Below are 16246 nucleotides of genomic sequence, written 5' to 3'. Positions count from 1 at the left end.
TGTCAAGTTAGATATGGCTTTTCGAACATGGCATGGGAATGGAATTCGATTTATAAAGGATTTATATTTAGATGGGATATTTGCTTCATTCAATCAATTGGTAGAGAAATTTAACCTACCCCACCCCACTTATACCGCTATTTACAGATTAGGCATTTTGTTGAGAAGGGTTTCCATCCTTTCCCTGAGATACCGCTGACAACATCAATTGATACACTAATTGGCCACAGAGGCTAGTCTCAAGGGCGCCATCACAAAGATCTATAATAAACTAGCCACTATAAATCCTCAGCCAATGGCTAGCCTTAAAACCTCTGGGAGCAGGATCTTGGTACTCCTCTCCCTGATGATCTATGGGATGCAGTTTTGGATCAGGTACACTCTTCCTCTTCATGCAGTAGATTTGGGCTTATTCAGTTTAAGATTGTTCACCGAGTCCACCTTACCAAAGCTAAATTGGCCAAAATGTACCCCAACATCGGCCCCACCTGTGACAGATGTAATCATACACCAGCTACCTTGTTGCATATGTTCTGGACATGCCTTGATCTACATACATTTTGGTCAGCAATACTTGAATCCTTAAGTGAAATTTTATTGATCTGCATCCTTTAATTGCCATACTTGGTGTGAGACTGGAAGACTGTGACTGGCCATCTAACATGTATAAATGGGTGGCCTTTACTACATTACTACCTCGGCACCCAATACTCTTAAATTGCAGGAGCTCAAGACCCCCATCCCATGTCAGATGGATCAGGGATATTATACTTCATCTCAAGTTGGAAAAGATAAAATTTACCTTAAGGGGTAACAGGGACAAGTTGAAGAAAGTCTGGATGCCTTTTCTGATTTACTTTGGCCCTATAACCAGTATAACAGGCTGGGATACTCTTGACTCAAGTCAGGAATGGCCCAACTAGTATAGACTGTAAACAAAGAGATTGTGTGTGTGTGTGTGTATAGGAGAACCATGATAATTATTTATTTTTCTTTTTTTGTTCTTTTTTTTTGTTCTTTTTTTTTGTTTTTTTTTTGTCTTCGATTTAGTTGTATGTAATTTCATTATTTCTTTAATCTGTATTTCTCCTTAAGGATCTGGGAATGTCGGAAGGGAAGTATTCAATATGTGACTTGTATATACTAAAACTGTAAATGCCAATAAACATGTTTTCAAAAAAAAAAATCTGTCTGAGCCGACAGGTTTGTCTCTTTTGCTTTTGAATGAGTGTTTGGAGAACACCATGATCATCATCCATCACCATTGTCCACTGTTACACCTCTGGTTGTATTGACACTATTGTAAAGACAATCTCAAACCTTGATGACTTTAATTCAGCAAAGCACTCGTCTGTTTTTCAGGAGTCCTTTTTTTCCATGCGCACATTTAATTCTTTGAGTTGCAGGGGCAGTAATAACATGACACATATTTCCTTACTAGCCAACCCTGGCACTTTGAGAGCCCCTGTGGTGTTGTTGTCTGTGTGTTGTAGAGCTTGAACCCTCACACTGACACAGCCCTCGGGAGACTAACACGGGTCAAGCCAGCTACTGCAGGGACACACCCACACACACACACACACACACATGCACGTACACTGTTGTGCATACACACATATGAAGGCAAAAACACCGGACACTTACACTTCATCTGTCTCACCACAGGCTTGTTGGGCTCCAGCCAATGCTGAGGGGAGCAGTGGGGGCAAAGAGAAATGGGCAGGAGAGAGAGTGAGAGAGAGAGAGAGAGAGAGAGAGAGAGAGAGAGAGAGAGAGAGAGAGAGAGGAATGGATACATTGAGAGAGGTGGAAAGAGGTACCCAGGGAGATGGAGAGAGGCAGATGTGACAGGGAGAAGGAGAGAGAAAGAAAGAGAATTAAGAGGTGAGATGTTACCCTAAACTGAGGAGGTTCATTCCTCAGAGATGAGCGTCTAAGAAGAAAAGAACATGCTCCATTTTCTACAGGCTCCGAGAGTTTCTCTAAAACAAAGAACCATTCATACTTCTGTGAATTAATAATGACTTGCACGTTGTGTAAGGTTTATAATACAATCAGCTCAAATCAAAATCAAATCAGAAAAAAACACCATTACATTACATATTACATAATCATATGATTATTAATCTAATTGGGAAGGCTTATGGGACTTTCATTTGACATAACCCAGTTTACTATTAAACCACAGATTTCTTGCCAATTTTGTGCATTATAACATTACATTGTATGTATATTATCTGGGTGTCTGGTATGTGTGTGTGTGTGTACGCACACACATAGCTTTTGCATATGCATAAACATACATGCATGGGTTCGTGTATGCTGGGGGTGTTTGAAGAAGCCAATATCCATCTCATTTCTACAAATTATTAAATACGACCCCCTCCCTAACTATAGGTTTTAGTGAAACTTTGACGGGAAAAAACTTGCTCACCATCTTCCTTGCTTAAATTGTATAAATCACCCAGTCTGTGTGTGTGTCTACGTTCATTTTATAAATATTACAATATATATATATATACACAATATATTGGCTTAATAATTCAAAGTGTGGTCGCACTGAGATTCTCCACCATGGCACTGAGCTCATGTACATGTCCATGGGTAACTAGGGAATAACAACCAGAGGCTGTTGCTATGGCAACACCAACTTAAATATGGAGATGGGGGAGTGTGTGTGTGTGTGTGTGTGTGTGTTGTTATTGTTTATTTAGCTAGCTGTGTCGGCGTTTGCTCAGATTCGTTCGTGTGTGTGTATGAGAAAAGCCTGCATCACTAACATTGCTTTTTTATTTTATTCAAACTTGCATTGCTATTTATTAGGCATAAAGTTACTGATATTCAGTTTGATCAATAACAAAGTCATATGTAGCTGACATGTCCATTTTGGCACTGCTGACTCAGTGTGGCTTGATTTTCTTCAGGTAATTGAGTCTCACTTTGTCTGTTTACCTTGTTTTGCTATTAATATCGGTAACCTAATTTGCAGTTGGCATTTTTAGTTTGCATGGGGTTTGCTTTGCTTTGGTCTTACGAACGCTGAGTAAATATAGCTGAGGCTTGAAACAGCCTTTCTTAAATTGACAAGTAAGTGATGCTTCAAAGAGCAGCTGTATTAGAAAATCATCTTACAGAGGAGCTTTTTGGGGTACAGAAAGAACAGCACAGGTGGTCACCATAAAAATAATTTTACTGACTTAGAGTGTGTGGTATTTAACATATAAAAGCTGTTAAAACTTGTTAAAAAAAGGAAAAAATGTAAAACCAATGTTTTGCTGCAACTGCTTGCCTCGAGATTTGAATTGGGTTTGATGCAAGATAGGACAGGTGAGCTAAGGATGCGTGTCAGAAAATGATCACAGATGCATTAGTGTGTATGTGCACGTGTGCGTGTGTGTGTGTGCGCGCGCACGCGTGCACATGTGTGTGTCCTTACCCTTTGTTTTTCAGGATCCACATATCTAATGCCAAAGTAGTCTTTCTCAAGTAGATTGTAGTGGTTACACACATGGTCCAATAGGAATTGGCCTTTGGTGTCTCTCTGTGAGGGGGGAGGGACACACAAGCCATTAAAAATCTTCATTCAGGAGTTTTATGAGAATGATTTCTGGGTTTTCATACAAAAGGTGGTTCATCCAAGATACCAAAGACATGCTTCAACCATGCTGACAAATTTAACTCATCTCCGCTGCATCCTAGGGTGCTTGCATCCACCCTAAATAATGGTAAATGCTTTTTCAGGTAATTCTGCTTTCATACAGACATGGTTTAGAGTATGCTGATTGAAAATAAAATATTAGAGGTCCTGCAGAAAGAAAAGCAAAAATATATCTGCTGTTCCAGATTCGGCCTTCAAACAGCCTAAGAATGGAGTTTATATAATTTGCTGTACATAAACACAGCACAGAGAACCTCAACAATCACCCTGCATTTATTACCTGGCATCAAATCAATATCTATTCATTGCATGCAGATGTACACAAGAATGCCAAAGATGTAAACAATATTCATCAAAATGTCTATCTGTTACATGTGGTGCACGTCATTTTAACATTGGTGCATACCTCTAATTTGTGTCATTGTGAGTGTGTGTGTGTGTGTGTGTGTGTGTGTATGCATGCGCACGCATGTGTAGGCATACACTTAGTATATGCACATGTGTGTCCTTCACCCTGCTGCCCAGTAGCCCCTTGATGGGAGTGGAATCTATGCTTGGCTGAGCAGGACTGATTGATTCCAGTTGGAAATCAACCATTTGTCCTTGTTCCTTGTTCGCATCACTGTGATTTGCTGAAGAGCTTGGATGGCCCTAGCCTTGGCTGCCCCCCATATACACATACACCAACATTAAAACCACCTGCCCTATATTGTGTAGGTCTTCCTCGTGCCACAAAACAGCTCCAATTCATCAAAGCATGGACTCCACAAGACCTCTAAAGGTGTCTTCTGGTATCTGGCACCAAGACATTAGCAGCAGATCCTTTAAGTCCTGTAAGTTGTGAGGTGGGGCCTCCATGGATCGAACTTGTTTTTCCAGGACATCCCACAGATGCTCAATCAGATAGAGATCTGGGGATTTTGAAGGCCAAGGCAACACCTTGAACTCTTTGATATGCTCCTCAAACCATTCCTGAACAATTTTTGCAGTGAGGCAGGGTGCATTATCCTGCTGAAAGAGGCCACTGCTAACAGGGAATACTGTTGCCATGAAGGGGTGTACCTGGTCTGCAACGATGTTCAGGTACGTGTCAAAGTAACATCCACATGGACACCAGGACCCAAAGTTTCCCAGCAGAACACTGCCCAGACCATCACACTGCCTCTGCCGGCTTGCCTTCTTCCCATAGTGCATCCTGGTGCCATCTCTTTCCCAGGTAAACGATGCACACGCACTCCGCCATCCACATGATGTAAAAGAAAACGTCATTCATCAGACCAGGCCACCTTCTTCCATTGCTGCATGGTCCAGTTCTGAGGCTCAGGTGCTTTCGGTGGTAGACAGGGGTCATCCTGGGCACTCTGACCGGTCTGCAACTACACAGCCCCATGTGCAGCAAGCATGCACTGTGTGCTCTGACACCTGCCAATCATAGCAAGCATTAACTTTTTCAGCAATTTGAGCTGCAGTAGCTTTTCTGTGGCATTGGACCAGACAGGCTATCCTTTGCTCCCCATGCACATCAATGAGCTTTGGGCATCCATGACCCTGTTGTCGGTTCACTGGTTGTCCTTCCTTAGACCACTTTTGGTAGGTACTGACCACAGCATACTGGGAACACCCCTCAAGAGCTGTCGTTTTGGAGTTGCTCTGACCCAGTCATCTCACCATCACAATTTGGCCCTTGTCAAAGTCACTCAGATCCTTACACTTGCCCATTTTTTCTGCTTTCAACAAATCAACTTCAAGAACTGACTGTTCTTGGCTGCCTAATATATCCCACCCCTTGACAGGTGCCATTGTAATAAGATAATCAATGTTATTCATTTCACCTGTCAGTGGTTTTAATGTTTTGGCTGATGGGTGTACATACATGCAGATTTAGATACAAATGTACAAAGTTCATGTCACATAAAAAACTGTCCATTTGGTCATAAGTTTTCACCATGATAACACAGAAATCTGCCATTCAAGAGTAGTTCTGATGCTGGTGTAACACAATCATAACTAGTCTCCATAGCAACTAGGAGACTGTCAATCAACTGACCAATTGCCCAAGCAACCTTTACAATATCTGTTACACTACACTGATGCACTGTTTTCGCTACTGAAAGAAAAAAAAAGGCCATTAACTTTTTACAGGACAAAACTCTTTTCATTGCCCTAGTACTTTAAACCTGACCCCGTTACTCAACCTGTTGGTTAAAAATGAGTTGGATATGAAATTACCTGTCCTCTATGAATTCCCCTATTTAGTGAATAAAAACTGTCTCCAGATAAACTCCCAATGAAGCCAGAACAAATGTACAGCGACTTAGATGTACAGAATAATACTATTGCACTGTTCCTAAAGCATGTGAAATTCCCCTCAGAGATTACTGAAATTAGAAAAATAAAAACAGGTACAAAATAGTGTTCATATACACTCACACATAACCATGATACTGAACATGCAGCCACATGCACAATGTGATCACAAACAAATGAGCACAATCATTTAATTAGCAGTCATTCTTATGCAGATTATGTGTCTCATAATAAAACAGTAAAGCATAATAAACCTGTCAGCAGCTCGGTCTTATACTTTTTTTTTTTCATCTCCATAACACCAGCAGTACTTTGAGTAAGCGGCCCCAGTTGTCTTTTCTCACAACAATCAGCTAGCAGTCAGTGGACTCCTGGACAGAAGTCCCCATTGGATGGCTTTGAGGTATTCTTACATCACTGTTTTATCACTGTGGCAAAAGTAAGCTGTCAGTCAAACTGCGTGTGAGACTGTCTCTGTGGGTGGGACAGTAGCTCTGACACCCCACTGTGTGATGTGAATCTGTGTCTCTATTTGAATTTGTGCAGCTGTGAGTCTGTGTGTGCGTGTGTGTGTGTGTGGGGGGGCTGTACTGTGTGAGTGTATGTGTAACCAGTAAAGATCTTAGAAGAAGAGCTGTGTGTGTTAGATAGAGGATGTCTTATGATACCTTTGTGTAGGAAGTATATTTCTTACATTGTGTGTGTGTGTGGGGGGGGGGGTAGTTTAGTGTTTGCGAGTGTGTCCCTGCATATTTCTAAGTGTCTGTGTACAACCTCTGGGACATTCTGCTGATTACTGACAAAAGTGCTGCGAAGCTTTTAAATCTGATGAGCAAACAGTAAGGTAATAAAACTGTCAAAAAGGAAAAAAGAAACATCCACATTGCCAGGCATTCAATACCTTTTCCCTGTCTAGCTCAGGGGTAAGGGAACTGGGAAGTGGGGAGGAGACAGACAGATAGACAGACAGGGAGAGAGAGAGAGAGAGAGAGAGAGAGAGAGAGAATAATAGTGGGGGAATAATTAGCGATGGAAAAGTGACAGAATAAAACAGAAAGAGAGTGAGAGAAAGCACTTTCTTTCAGTAGTAGTAGTGGTTTTGGATAGAAGCGTCGGCTAAATGACTGTAATGTAATGTAATGTAATGTAATGTAATGTAATGTAATGTGAAAGGATCACTTGTGCTGCCAATCACATTGAGAATCAACGTCGCAGTTTTCCTTAATCATCCCCTCGCTATTTGAGGGTTTTTTGCAGGGGAGAGGTGCCGCGTTGACAATAGGCTGAGAGAGAAGCCAAAAGCCTGTCTCTGTAGGCCGTGGCACTGCTTCTCAGTGCGATCGGCATTATATAAGCAATCCTCTCAGATGACTGGGAGACATTTGATTTACTATTAATATTGAAATGCAGCTTTCAGCAAATCGATTGAAAAGAACATGATGGAGTACAACGGAGAGTGAAAGAGTGAAAAAGATGAGCCTGAAGAACAGCATGGGCTGCATGAGGGGGAAGGATGTTAAGAGTCCATGTCTTGTCCAACAAGGGGCAAATACATATTTCATATATCAGATGGCTGGGCATTAAAAATTAACCTGGTCACCCTGTCTCTACATGATCTCACCTAATGACAGCAAAGTGCTCTTCCTTCTCTTCCACACACACACACACACACACACACACACACACACATACACTCTTACTTCTAGCTTTGTGAGGACCTCCATTGACTACATTTATTCCCTAGTCCTTCACCCTAACCGCAACCATCACAACTCCATGTCTAACCCTAACCTTAAACCTAACCTTAATTCTAATCTTAACCCTAAAACCAAGTACTAACTCTAAAACACACCCTTAAAGAAGTGAGGACTGGCCAACATACCCTCACTTTGCAAAAAAGTCCTCACTCTGATGATTAACAACTCAAATTTGTTCTCACAACACACACACACACACACACACACACACACACACACACACACAGCACTGTGATAAGAAATCCCAGGAATCTAAGTAAATCATAAAAGAAACAGAGCCACAACCAACAATTCAATGAACTTGCTTCAAAGAAAATCCCATTATTCAAAATGTAAATATATGATATAATTCAGTTTGAACTGGTCTCTATAATTTCTGAAGAAGCTACAGTGAAACTGACACTTCCTCCGTGCAGTATGCATGTGTGAATGTACTATGTCAACATTTATCTAATCGATAATTTTACGGCGGTAAAGCACCATTTCGCTGAAGTGGCAGCTTGCCAGCTTGCCAGCCTGTTAGTACAGACACTACAAATAGCCTAGTAATGGTGTCTACTTGTAATGGATTTTGGACCAAAGCGTCACACTTGTATGTCTGTGGGTGTCCGGGTAGCGTAGTGGTCTATTCCGTTGCCTACCAACACAGGGATAAGCAGTTCGAATCCCCGTGTTACCTCCGGCTTGGTCGGGCGTCCCTACAGACACAATTGGTCATGTCTGCAGGTAGGAAGCAAGATGTGGGTATGTGATCCTTGTCGCTAGGCTAGTGCCTCCTCTGGTCGGTCGGGGCGCCTGTTCAGGGGGGAGTGAAAACTGGGGGGAATAGCGTGATCCTCCCATGTGCAAGAAGCGGCTGGCGACTCTGTATGTATTGGAGGAGGCATGTGGTAGTCTGCAGCCCTCCCCGGATTGGCAGAGGGACCAGGACAGCTCGGAAGAGCGAGGTAATTGGCTGGATACAACTGGGAAGAAAAAGGGGGGAAATTCCGCAAAAAAAAAAAGACTTCTACATCTGTGACCATGTCAGTGGCTCTGCGCTCATGTTCAGTGTAAAGGCTGGTGTTGTGTAAGGCACAGCTGATGAGCAGCAAGACGAAAACCGTCAGGTCTGTTTGTTATGTCGTCCGACCGTACAGAGTAAAAGCACATAGGAAACCATTAGCATTTAATAATCTGTTCTCAAGACACCCGGATATGTTCCCCTACAAATGAAACAGACGACAAGAGTTTGCCTCCTCTTTCTCTAGATGCGACATAATTTGACCCTCCGCAACATCGCCATGGTCAAATGCAGAACATGTCCCAAAAATAAGAACAGCTCACAGAGGCTTGTCGGTCTCTGGGTGATGGTCTAGGAAAGAGATGACAATGACAAAACAGATAACCCTCAGAACTGCACCGTTTGAACTCTGTAAAACTGTCTCTAAGATAAAATGTTCAACATGAGGGCCCTCACTTGTTGTTGTTGTTGTTGTTGTTGTCATCAGTGTTTTTGCTGGCAGCGGATTTGCACTTGGGCCTTGGTCCCAACCATCACCCACTGTGTTTCCTGAAAATAAAGCACTAGGACCCAGGGTCCTCTGGCCCAGTTAACCACCGCTTGCCGTTTAATTAATATGCATGCCAGCTCAATTATGACTGGTCCTTATCTTTGGTAATGTAATTCATTTCATGACACGGCATCCCTAATTGGCCAGGCTGAAACTCAGCGAGACTACAGACTGTTTAATTCTGAGGCTCCTGTGATGAGGAACTAATGCAGAATCCTATCTGCACACAAGTGAGGGAGTGAGTGGGAACAGATAGGCATAAGAGAGGTGGAGGAGAAGAGGGGCAAAGCCCGGAGTGAAATAAAAGCGAGCAGTGGGCGGGACTTAAAGTACAGGATGTGTCCTTATTCACTTAAAAAAAACAAGCGGGGTGTGTGTGTGTGTGTGTGTGTGTGTGTGTGTGTGTGTGTGCGCGCGTACACACAGGGGTGGGGGTGGTGTGTGCTGCTAAGACAAATGCTACCTAATCCTTGGTTCCTCTCTTTCCAAATGACAGCATATTTCAGGGAACTAGAGAGAGATTTGAGACACAAGAGGTCTCATTTTGTCAGGTTTTTGTAATTTGGCGTGCATGACAATGTTTAGTGTCTAATCTTGACAGGCTCAATCTTTTCAAAGCCAGTTTGCATTTACCACCCAAACCCCCACCCCTCGGTGAATGGATCAATCCAGAAGCTTGACCGGGATATAGCAGGGACAGATCAATGAGCTGGTCAGAAGGCTGCGGGATGCAAAGCATCGATGCAACACAAAACAAATGGGCTAAAATAGCCCCCCCCACACACACACACGCAAACACACACAAAAAAAAAATCCTGCAAATTTCTCATTCTAGTCGACAGAAAGTTGTCATCCTTGATGGTTTTCTTGAAAATCTTGTCAGGATAAAGCTTCTGCAAGAAAACATCTCAGAACAAAAAAAAAAAAAAAAAAAAAAAACGGATGGCTACATTTTGCAAATAAAAAGTAAAGCGAAGTACAGAGGCAAGGGGGGAATTGAAATAATCTTTCCTAAGGGCTCCCATTGACTCAAAGGTTAAAAATTAGCATCGTGGGGCATCCGGGTAGTGTAGCAGTCTATTATGTTGTCTACCAACACAGGGATCACCGGTTCGAATCCCCATGTTACCTCCGGCTTGGTCAGGCGTCCCTACAGACACAATTGGCCGTGTCTGCGGGTGGGAAGCCGAATGTGGGTATGTGTCCTGGTCGCTGTACTAGTGCCTCCTCCGGTCGGTTGGGGCGCCTGTTCGGAGGAGAGGGGGAACTGAGGGGAATAGCGTGATCCTCCCACGCGTTACATCCCCCTGGCGAAACGCTTCACTGTCAGGTGAAAAGAAGCGACTGGCAACTCCACATGTGTCCGAGGAGGCATGTGGTAGCCTGCAGCCCTCCCCTGACCAGCAGAGGGGGTGGAGCAGCGACCGGGATGGCTCAGAAAATAGAGTAACTGGCCAAGTATAATTGGGGAGGAAAAAGGGGGGAAACCCCCCCCAAAAAAAAGAGCGTGGTGCAGGACTGATTACCTTTATCCACAAGAAACATCAGGGCGTCTTACTTTCGGCTTCCTTACTAATTATAAAGTATATCTCTCGTCCACATTTTGCTTGCAATGTCCTCCAAGAATCAACTGTCGCTTTGAGTAAATGGAAAATCCCTTGTCTAGTCCTCCCAAGGGTGTAGTCGAGGAAAGAAAGAAAAAAAAATCCTGTACACGATTATCGTTGTTATACATCTCAATTCCTGTGGTGGGGGGAGGAGAAGGAGTAGTGTTAGTGCAGCATGGACGTGATTATAACATACTTGTCTTCATTCTTTAATTAAAGCTGCTTCTGAATCATAAGCTGGCATCCCCGTGCACACTGTGAATGTGACCTTGTCCCAGTGGAGAAGGAGGCCCCTATCATCATCTGCTATGCAGTGGAGACATGCAAACACGCACACACGCACAACATGGACACACACAGGCAAAGACACACACATATACGGACACGTTCACTCACACACACACACGTAAAAACGGGAATGTGAAACGTGCACACAAAACACACACAATATGGACACACAATACGCGCACACCCACGCACGCACGCACATAGGAGGAACCTAACACGCTCACGCGCCCTGTCCTTTCACATACATTCATGCCGTGACACACAACGTAATGAGCTTATACATAGAGCCATAAAATACCAATATAGGGTGCTGAACCAATCCCTTTTAAAATGGATATTCATCACTCTTCCTTCATCTCTGACACAACACTAACTCACAAGATGACAGAGGGGTTCAATGACTGGGTAATGCGCGTGACAGCAGTTCTTGTGTGTGTGTGTGTGTGTGTGTGTGTGAGAGAGAGAGAGAGAGAGAGAGAGAGAGAGAGAGAGAGAGAGAGAGAGAGAGAGAGAGAGAGAGAGAGAGAGAGAGAGAGAGAGAGAGAGAGAGAGAGAGAGAGAGAGAGAGAGAGAGAGAGAGAGAGAGAGAGAGCGATTGTGTGTCTGTTTGTGTTGGTGGATAAAGGAAGCTGTCTTATCTTTTCCCTCCAGGATTTTTAAAATGTTGTTGTGAAGAAAAACAATCCATGACCTTAAAAGCGAGAGAGAGAGAGAGAGAGAGAGAGAGAATTGAATTTTAAAACAAGACTTTAACAAAAAAAAAGACATCATTTTAAAACTATGAAAAATATAAACAAAATCACTCCTTCACAATAACCTATCCAATAAAGACTATTTTCCATCACAGAACTGATTCACATATCAATTGAAAGAGAGAGAGACACAGAGAGAGCGAGAGAGACTGTTTTGGCAACAACATTTTTTGGTTATGCCAATAAAGCTATTTGAATTTGAATTTGAGAGACAGAGAGAGAGAGAATTCTGACATTTAAAATAAAAAACTTTTATTTACATCACAGTATAAAAATCCTCCATTTCCATCATGTCAACATTAAACTAGTAAGCTAAAAAACAAAATCCCAAGCATCATTACTGTGGCTCAGTCATATTACACACACACACACACACACACACACACACACACACACACACACACACACACACACACACACACACACACACACACACACACACACACACACACACACACACACCATAATAAATTGAAAATTAAGAACAAGTGACCCATCTTCACTAAGTGAACATAAAACCTGTCTTAACTGCCACAGAGCCCTGAAAGAATCCAGATTACTGGTCAGGGTGTACAAAGTGTGCTCGATCCTCAGACGAGCTGCTACCAAACCCTTCATACTGTGCACCACATCAGTCCAGCCCTGACCTAACATCTGATTTTTCCTGGTCTTCCAAATTGCTAGCTTAGCAGTTCCAAACAGAAAATTTTGTAGGACCAGAAGCAGTCTTTTTCTTGCCGTGTATTTAGGCCCAGAAATCTTCCCCCAAAGCGTCCACCCATTCTTGCAGTACTCTAAAGAAGCCCACTAATCGGGGACAAGAGACCGCTAAATGCTCTAATGTCTCTCTTTGTGTGCAGTAAGGATATTCCTCCACAATGCTTGGATCCAGATGAGTTCTGTGTCTGTTCGTAGCTATTGCTCCATGTATAATCCTCCACTGGAGGTCAGCCACCCATTTCTTGACAGGAGGCTTATACAGGACCCTCCACCTGCCTTTAGGGGTACAGTCTGAAGCAAAAACCTCAGTCCACCCCGACTCCTTGACTTCAGCCAGAGAGTGAAGGTTGAGTACTTTCACACAGCTGTAGTAAAACTGCTTCTTCCCACAAGAGCTGAAACTACCCAGCACTGGTGTATTCAGGGGAAGAAGCAGTCCACTCCCCCCTTGCCACACCTCAACTGCAAGACTGATGATCAGGGAGGGAAAAACGTACTCACTGTCATCATTCCATTGGTCAGCTAGAGCATGATTTTCAGCAAACGCTTTCAGTGGCCGATATAGGGACTCCCAGACTTCTTCCACAACCCTCTTCAGCACTCTGGAGGACCTGATATTGATGATGACACTAAGTGCTTCCAAGGATGTTTTTGTAGGATGGCCCAATTAGTAATGCCAGCCTCAACAAACTTAGTCCTTACTGTAGCAGAGGAAAGGGTGGTATTCACAAGGAAGTCATTGTGAAACAGCAGCTCCTCAAAAAGCCACATTCCTGGTCTAGGGTCAGGGGTTCGTGTGACCTTCAGCATCTGCCAGGCTTCAACCACCAAGTTGTAAAAAGGTGTGAGTCCAGTTAGGTTAGCTTCAGATGATCTTAGCAAAAAAAGCTGTTTACCCAACCAAAGCCAGCCAGCTTTCCTAAGATGCAACTGAGCAGGAACCAACCAGCAGTGACCGCAGCCATATTGCAGCCTCTGTGCCTTCTGTAGTCTGAAGGCCGCAGTTCTGGATCGAATGTCAATAAGTCCTTGTCCTCCCTCTGCCACAGGGCCAATGCTCTCAGCCAGTGCTGACCAGACCAGAAAAAAATTCACCAGCAGCTTCTGCATCTTTTCTGCAAGGCCTGGCAGTGGCACTAAAACAATGAGTCTGTGCCATAGAGATGAGGCGACCAGGTTATTAACTATCAGAGCACTTCCCCTGTAGGGCAGCTGGGGTAGCAACCATTTCCATTTAGACAACCTACCTTCCACCTTCTGCAGCACTCCCTCTCAGTTCTGCCTCTGAAAGTCCTCACTTCCTAAATATATTCATAGAACTTTAATACCTCTGTCTCCCCACCTAAGGTTTCCAGGAAGATGAGGAGTACTCCCCAAGCCCCACTGACCCACCAAACAAGCCTCACTTTTTCCCCAGGTAATTATGGCTGAAGAAGCCTTTTCATATAAGACCAGGCTCTCTTTCAATTCCCGGACATCTCCCTCTCCCTGGACAAACACATTAGCATCATCAGCATATACTGATACAACAACAGAAGGGTGTTGAGCTAGCACTGGCAGAGAGAGGCCCCTCAGCTTCCTCTTCAACCTGCATAGGAAAGGCTCAATGGCTGTAAAACTGGCCTGAGATGGGCCGCTCTGCCTAATCCCTCTCCTAACTGGCCCACAGGACAATTTAACCCTCCTCCTACCTTCATGACACAACATGCACCACTATACAACAGCTTTATCCAGGACAGGAACCCCTCCCAACACCAAAGGCCTGCAAGGTAGAGAAAAGAAAATCATGATCTACATGATCAAAAGCCTTCTCTTGGTCAATAGATAAAATACCAACATTTATGCATATGAATGCTGGCGAAACTAGCCACTGCTGCCCGCTGGATCTCTGTTGATTTTTGCTCTGTCATTGACTCTATTGTTCCTTTAGCCAAATGAAAAGTAGTTCATTCTGCTGAAATTTTCAGAAACGTTTGGTTGTTTTTATTTTGTTTTTATTGGACAATCCTGTGTGTTTTTGGCTACCAATTGTTTTATACCTGGCTCCTGGATTCCTCACCTCTCCCAGCTACTGTCATTCTACTCCGGAGACTACGTTTGGTACAACACTGGCAATAATGTGGATCAATGGGCTGTTTATATGGATGATGTTCACCTGGATTACCTTACCTTTGATACTCCATCCAGTAACACAGTTACTTCAATACATGTCAGCGGAACTCTTTTGACAACAACCCCATCTCTCTGAGCCACCACCAGCACTGCAACTTCACCGGGATATCGTTCGCCATTTTCGTCGGAAATACATTCACCGTGGATCCCCCCGGTGCTTCAATTTCGATGACACAAAACCAATACGTTCCTTCTGGTCGTCCCTCAAGAAAGTCCCGACGGACTGTTAACCACAGTGCACTAGCTAACCTAGCCAGGTCAGCTAGCATCAAAACCGAAAAAAAATAATCTCTCCATCGGGTTATTTAACATTCGCTTGCTAACCAACAAGGGACTCCTACTTCATGATCTACTGAATGAACCTAAGTTTGATTTTCTATGTTTGACTGAGACATGGCAACAACTCAATGACTTTTCAGTTTAATCAAACTATTCCTCCTGGGTTTGTGTACACCTGCAAATCCCGTGAAGCTGGCAGAGGTGGTGGTGTTGCAATACTTTACAGTGAAAAGTGAAAAGTGTCTTCCATAACTGTGCCTGTGCACGTTTCATTCGAGTCCATTGCCTTACAAATCAGTGGGCCAAATCTTACGATACTAGCCACTGTTTATTGACCACCAAAGCCCAACAACAATTTCTTAAATGAACTTTCTGTGTTTCTAACCTTCCTATGTTCTTTGTCCCCCAATGTAATATTGCTGGGTGATTTTAATATACACATGGACAATGTCCACAATACTCTCACAAGGGATTTTACATCATGCCGGGACAGTTTTGGATTACAGCAATATATCGATTTTCCTACGCACTCCAAAGGACACACACTTGATCTGATTTGCTGCTCTGCTCTGTCTTGCGATGTTAACTTAACAGTATCCAAAACAAATTTGTCAAGCTCCATCTCGTTCCGTAACATTAAGAATATTGATTTATCTGCTCTTACTATTGGAACTGATAACCTCCGCAGCAAAGACAATTTATCCACCCCAGACGAACTGGTCTCTCATTACAATGATGGCTTTTACAGTCTTTTAAATTATCTTGCTCCTTTAAAAACCCAGTCTGTTTCCTTTACGCACTCTGTCCCTTGGTTTACACCTGCACTACGCCAGCTTAAAGCTAAAGGCCATCACCTGGAATGCCTTTACATGAAAACTGGCCTTGTTGTTCATAAAGACATGTATAACGACCACATACTTTATTATGAAGGAAGCTCTGTCGGCAGCCAAATCGTCTAATTATGCAAATTTAATTAGATCAGGCGAAGGGAACACTAGAACCCTGTTTTCCATGGTAAACAATATTTTACGGCCACCGGACACTCTTGCGCCTCACCTGTATTCAGTTGCTCAATGTAACGCCTTGATGACCTTTTTTAATGCCAAAATTGAAAATATTCATCAGCAATTGACCTCGTCGAACAATACTGCAT

General features: G+C 43.3%; 1 protein-coding gene across 1 annotated transcript in view; it reads right to left on the bottom strand.

Annotated features, from left to right (window-relative positions):
• frmd3 (FERM domain containing 3) overlaps positions 1 to 16246 on the bottom strand; it is a 124847-nt gene that overhangs the window by 75667 nt on the left and 32934 nt on the right. Inside the window, exons 2-3 of the mRNA XM_056286184.1 lie at positions 3437 to 3541; positions 1645 to 1687 (exon numbers count right to left, since the gene is read on the bottom strand). Coding sequence (XP_056142159.1) covers positions 1645 to 1687; positions 3437 to 3541 — 148 coding nt within the window. The remainder of the gene's footprint in view (positions 1 to 1644; positions 1688 to 3436; positions 3542 to 16246) is intronic.

Source organism: Lampris incognitus, chromosome 1 (assembly GCF_029633865.1).
Source record: "Lampris incognitus isolate fLamInc1 chromosome 1, fLamInc1.hap2, whole genome shotgun sequence".
In the NCBI taxonomy this organism is placed as follows: domain Eukaryota; kingdom Metazoa; phylum Chordata; class Actinopteri; order Lampriformes; family Lampridae; genus Lampris; species Lampris incognitus.
Note: the sequence above shows the minus strand (reverse complement) of the source record. Positions and strands in the feature narration are given on the sequence as shown.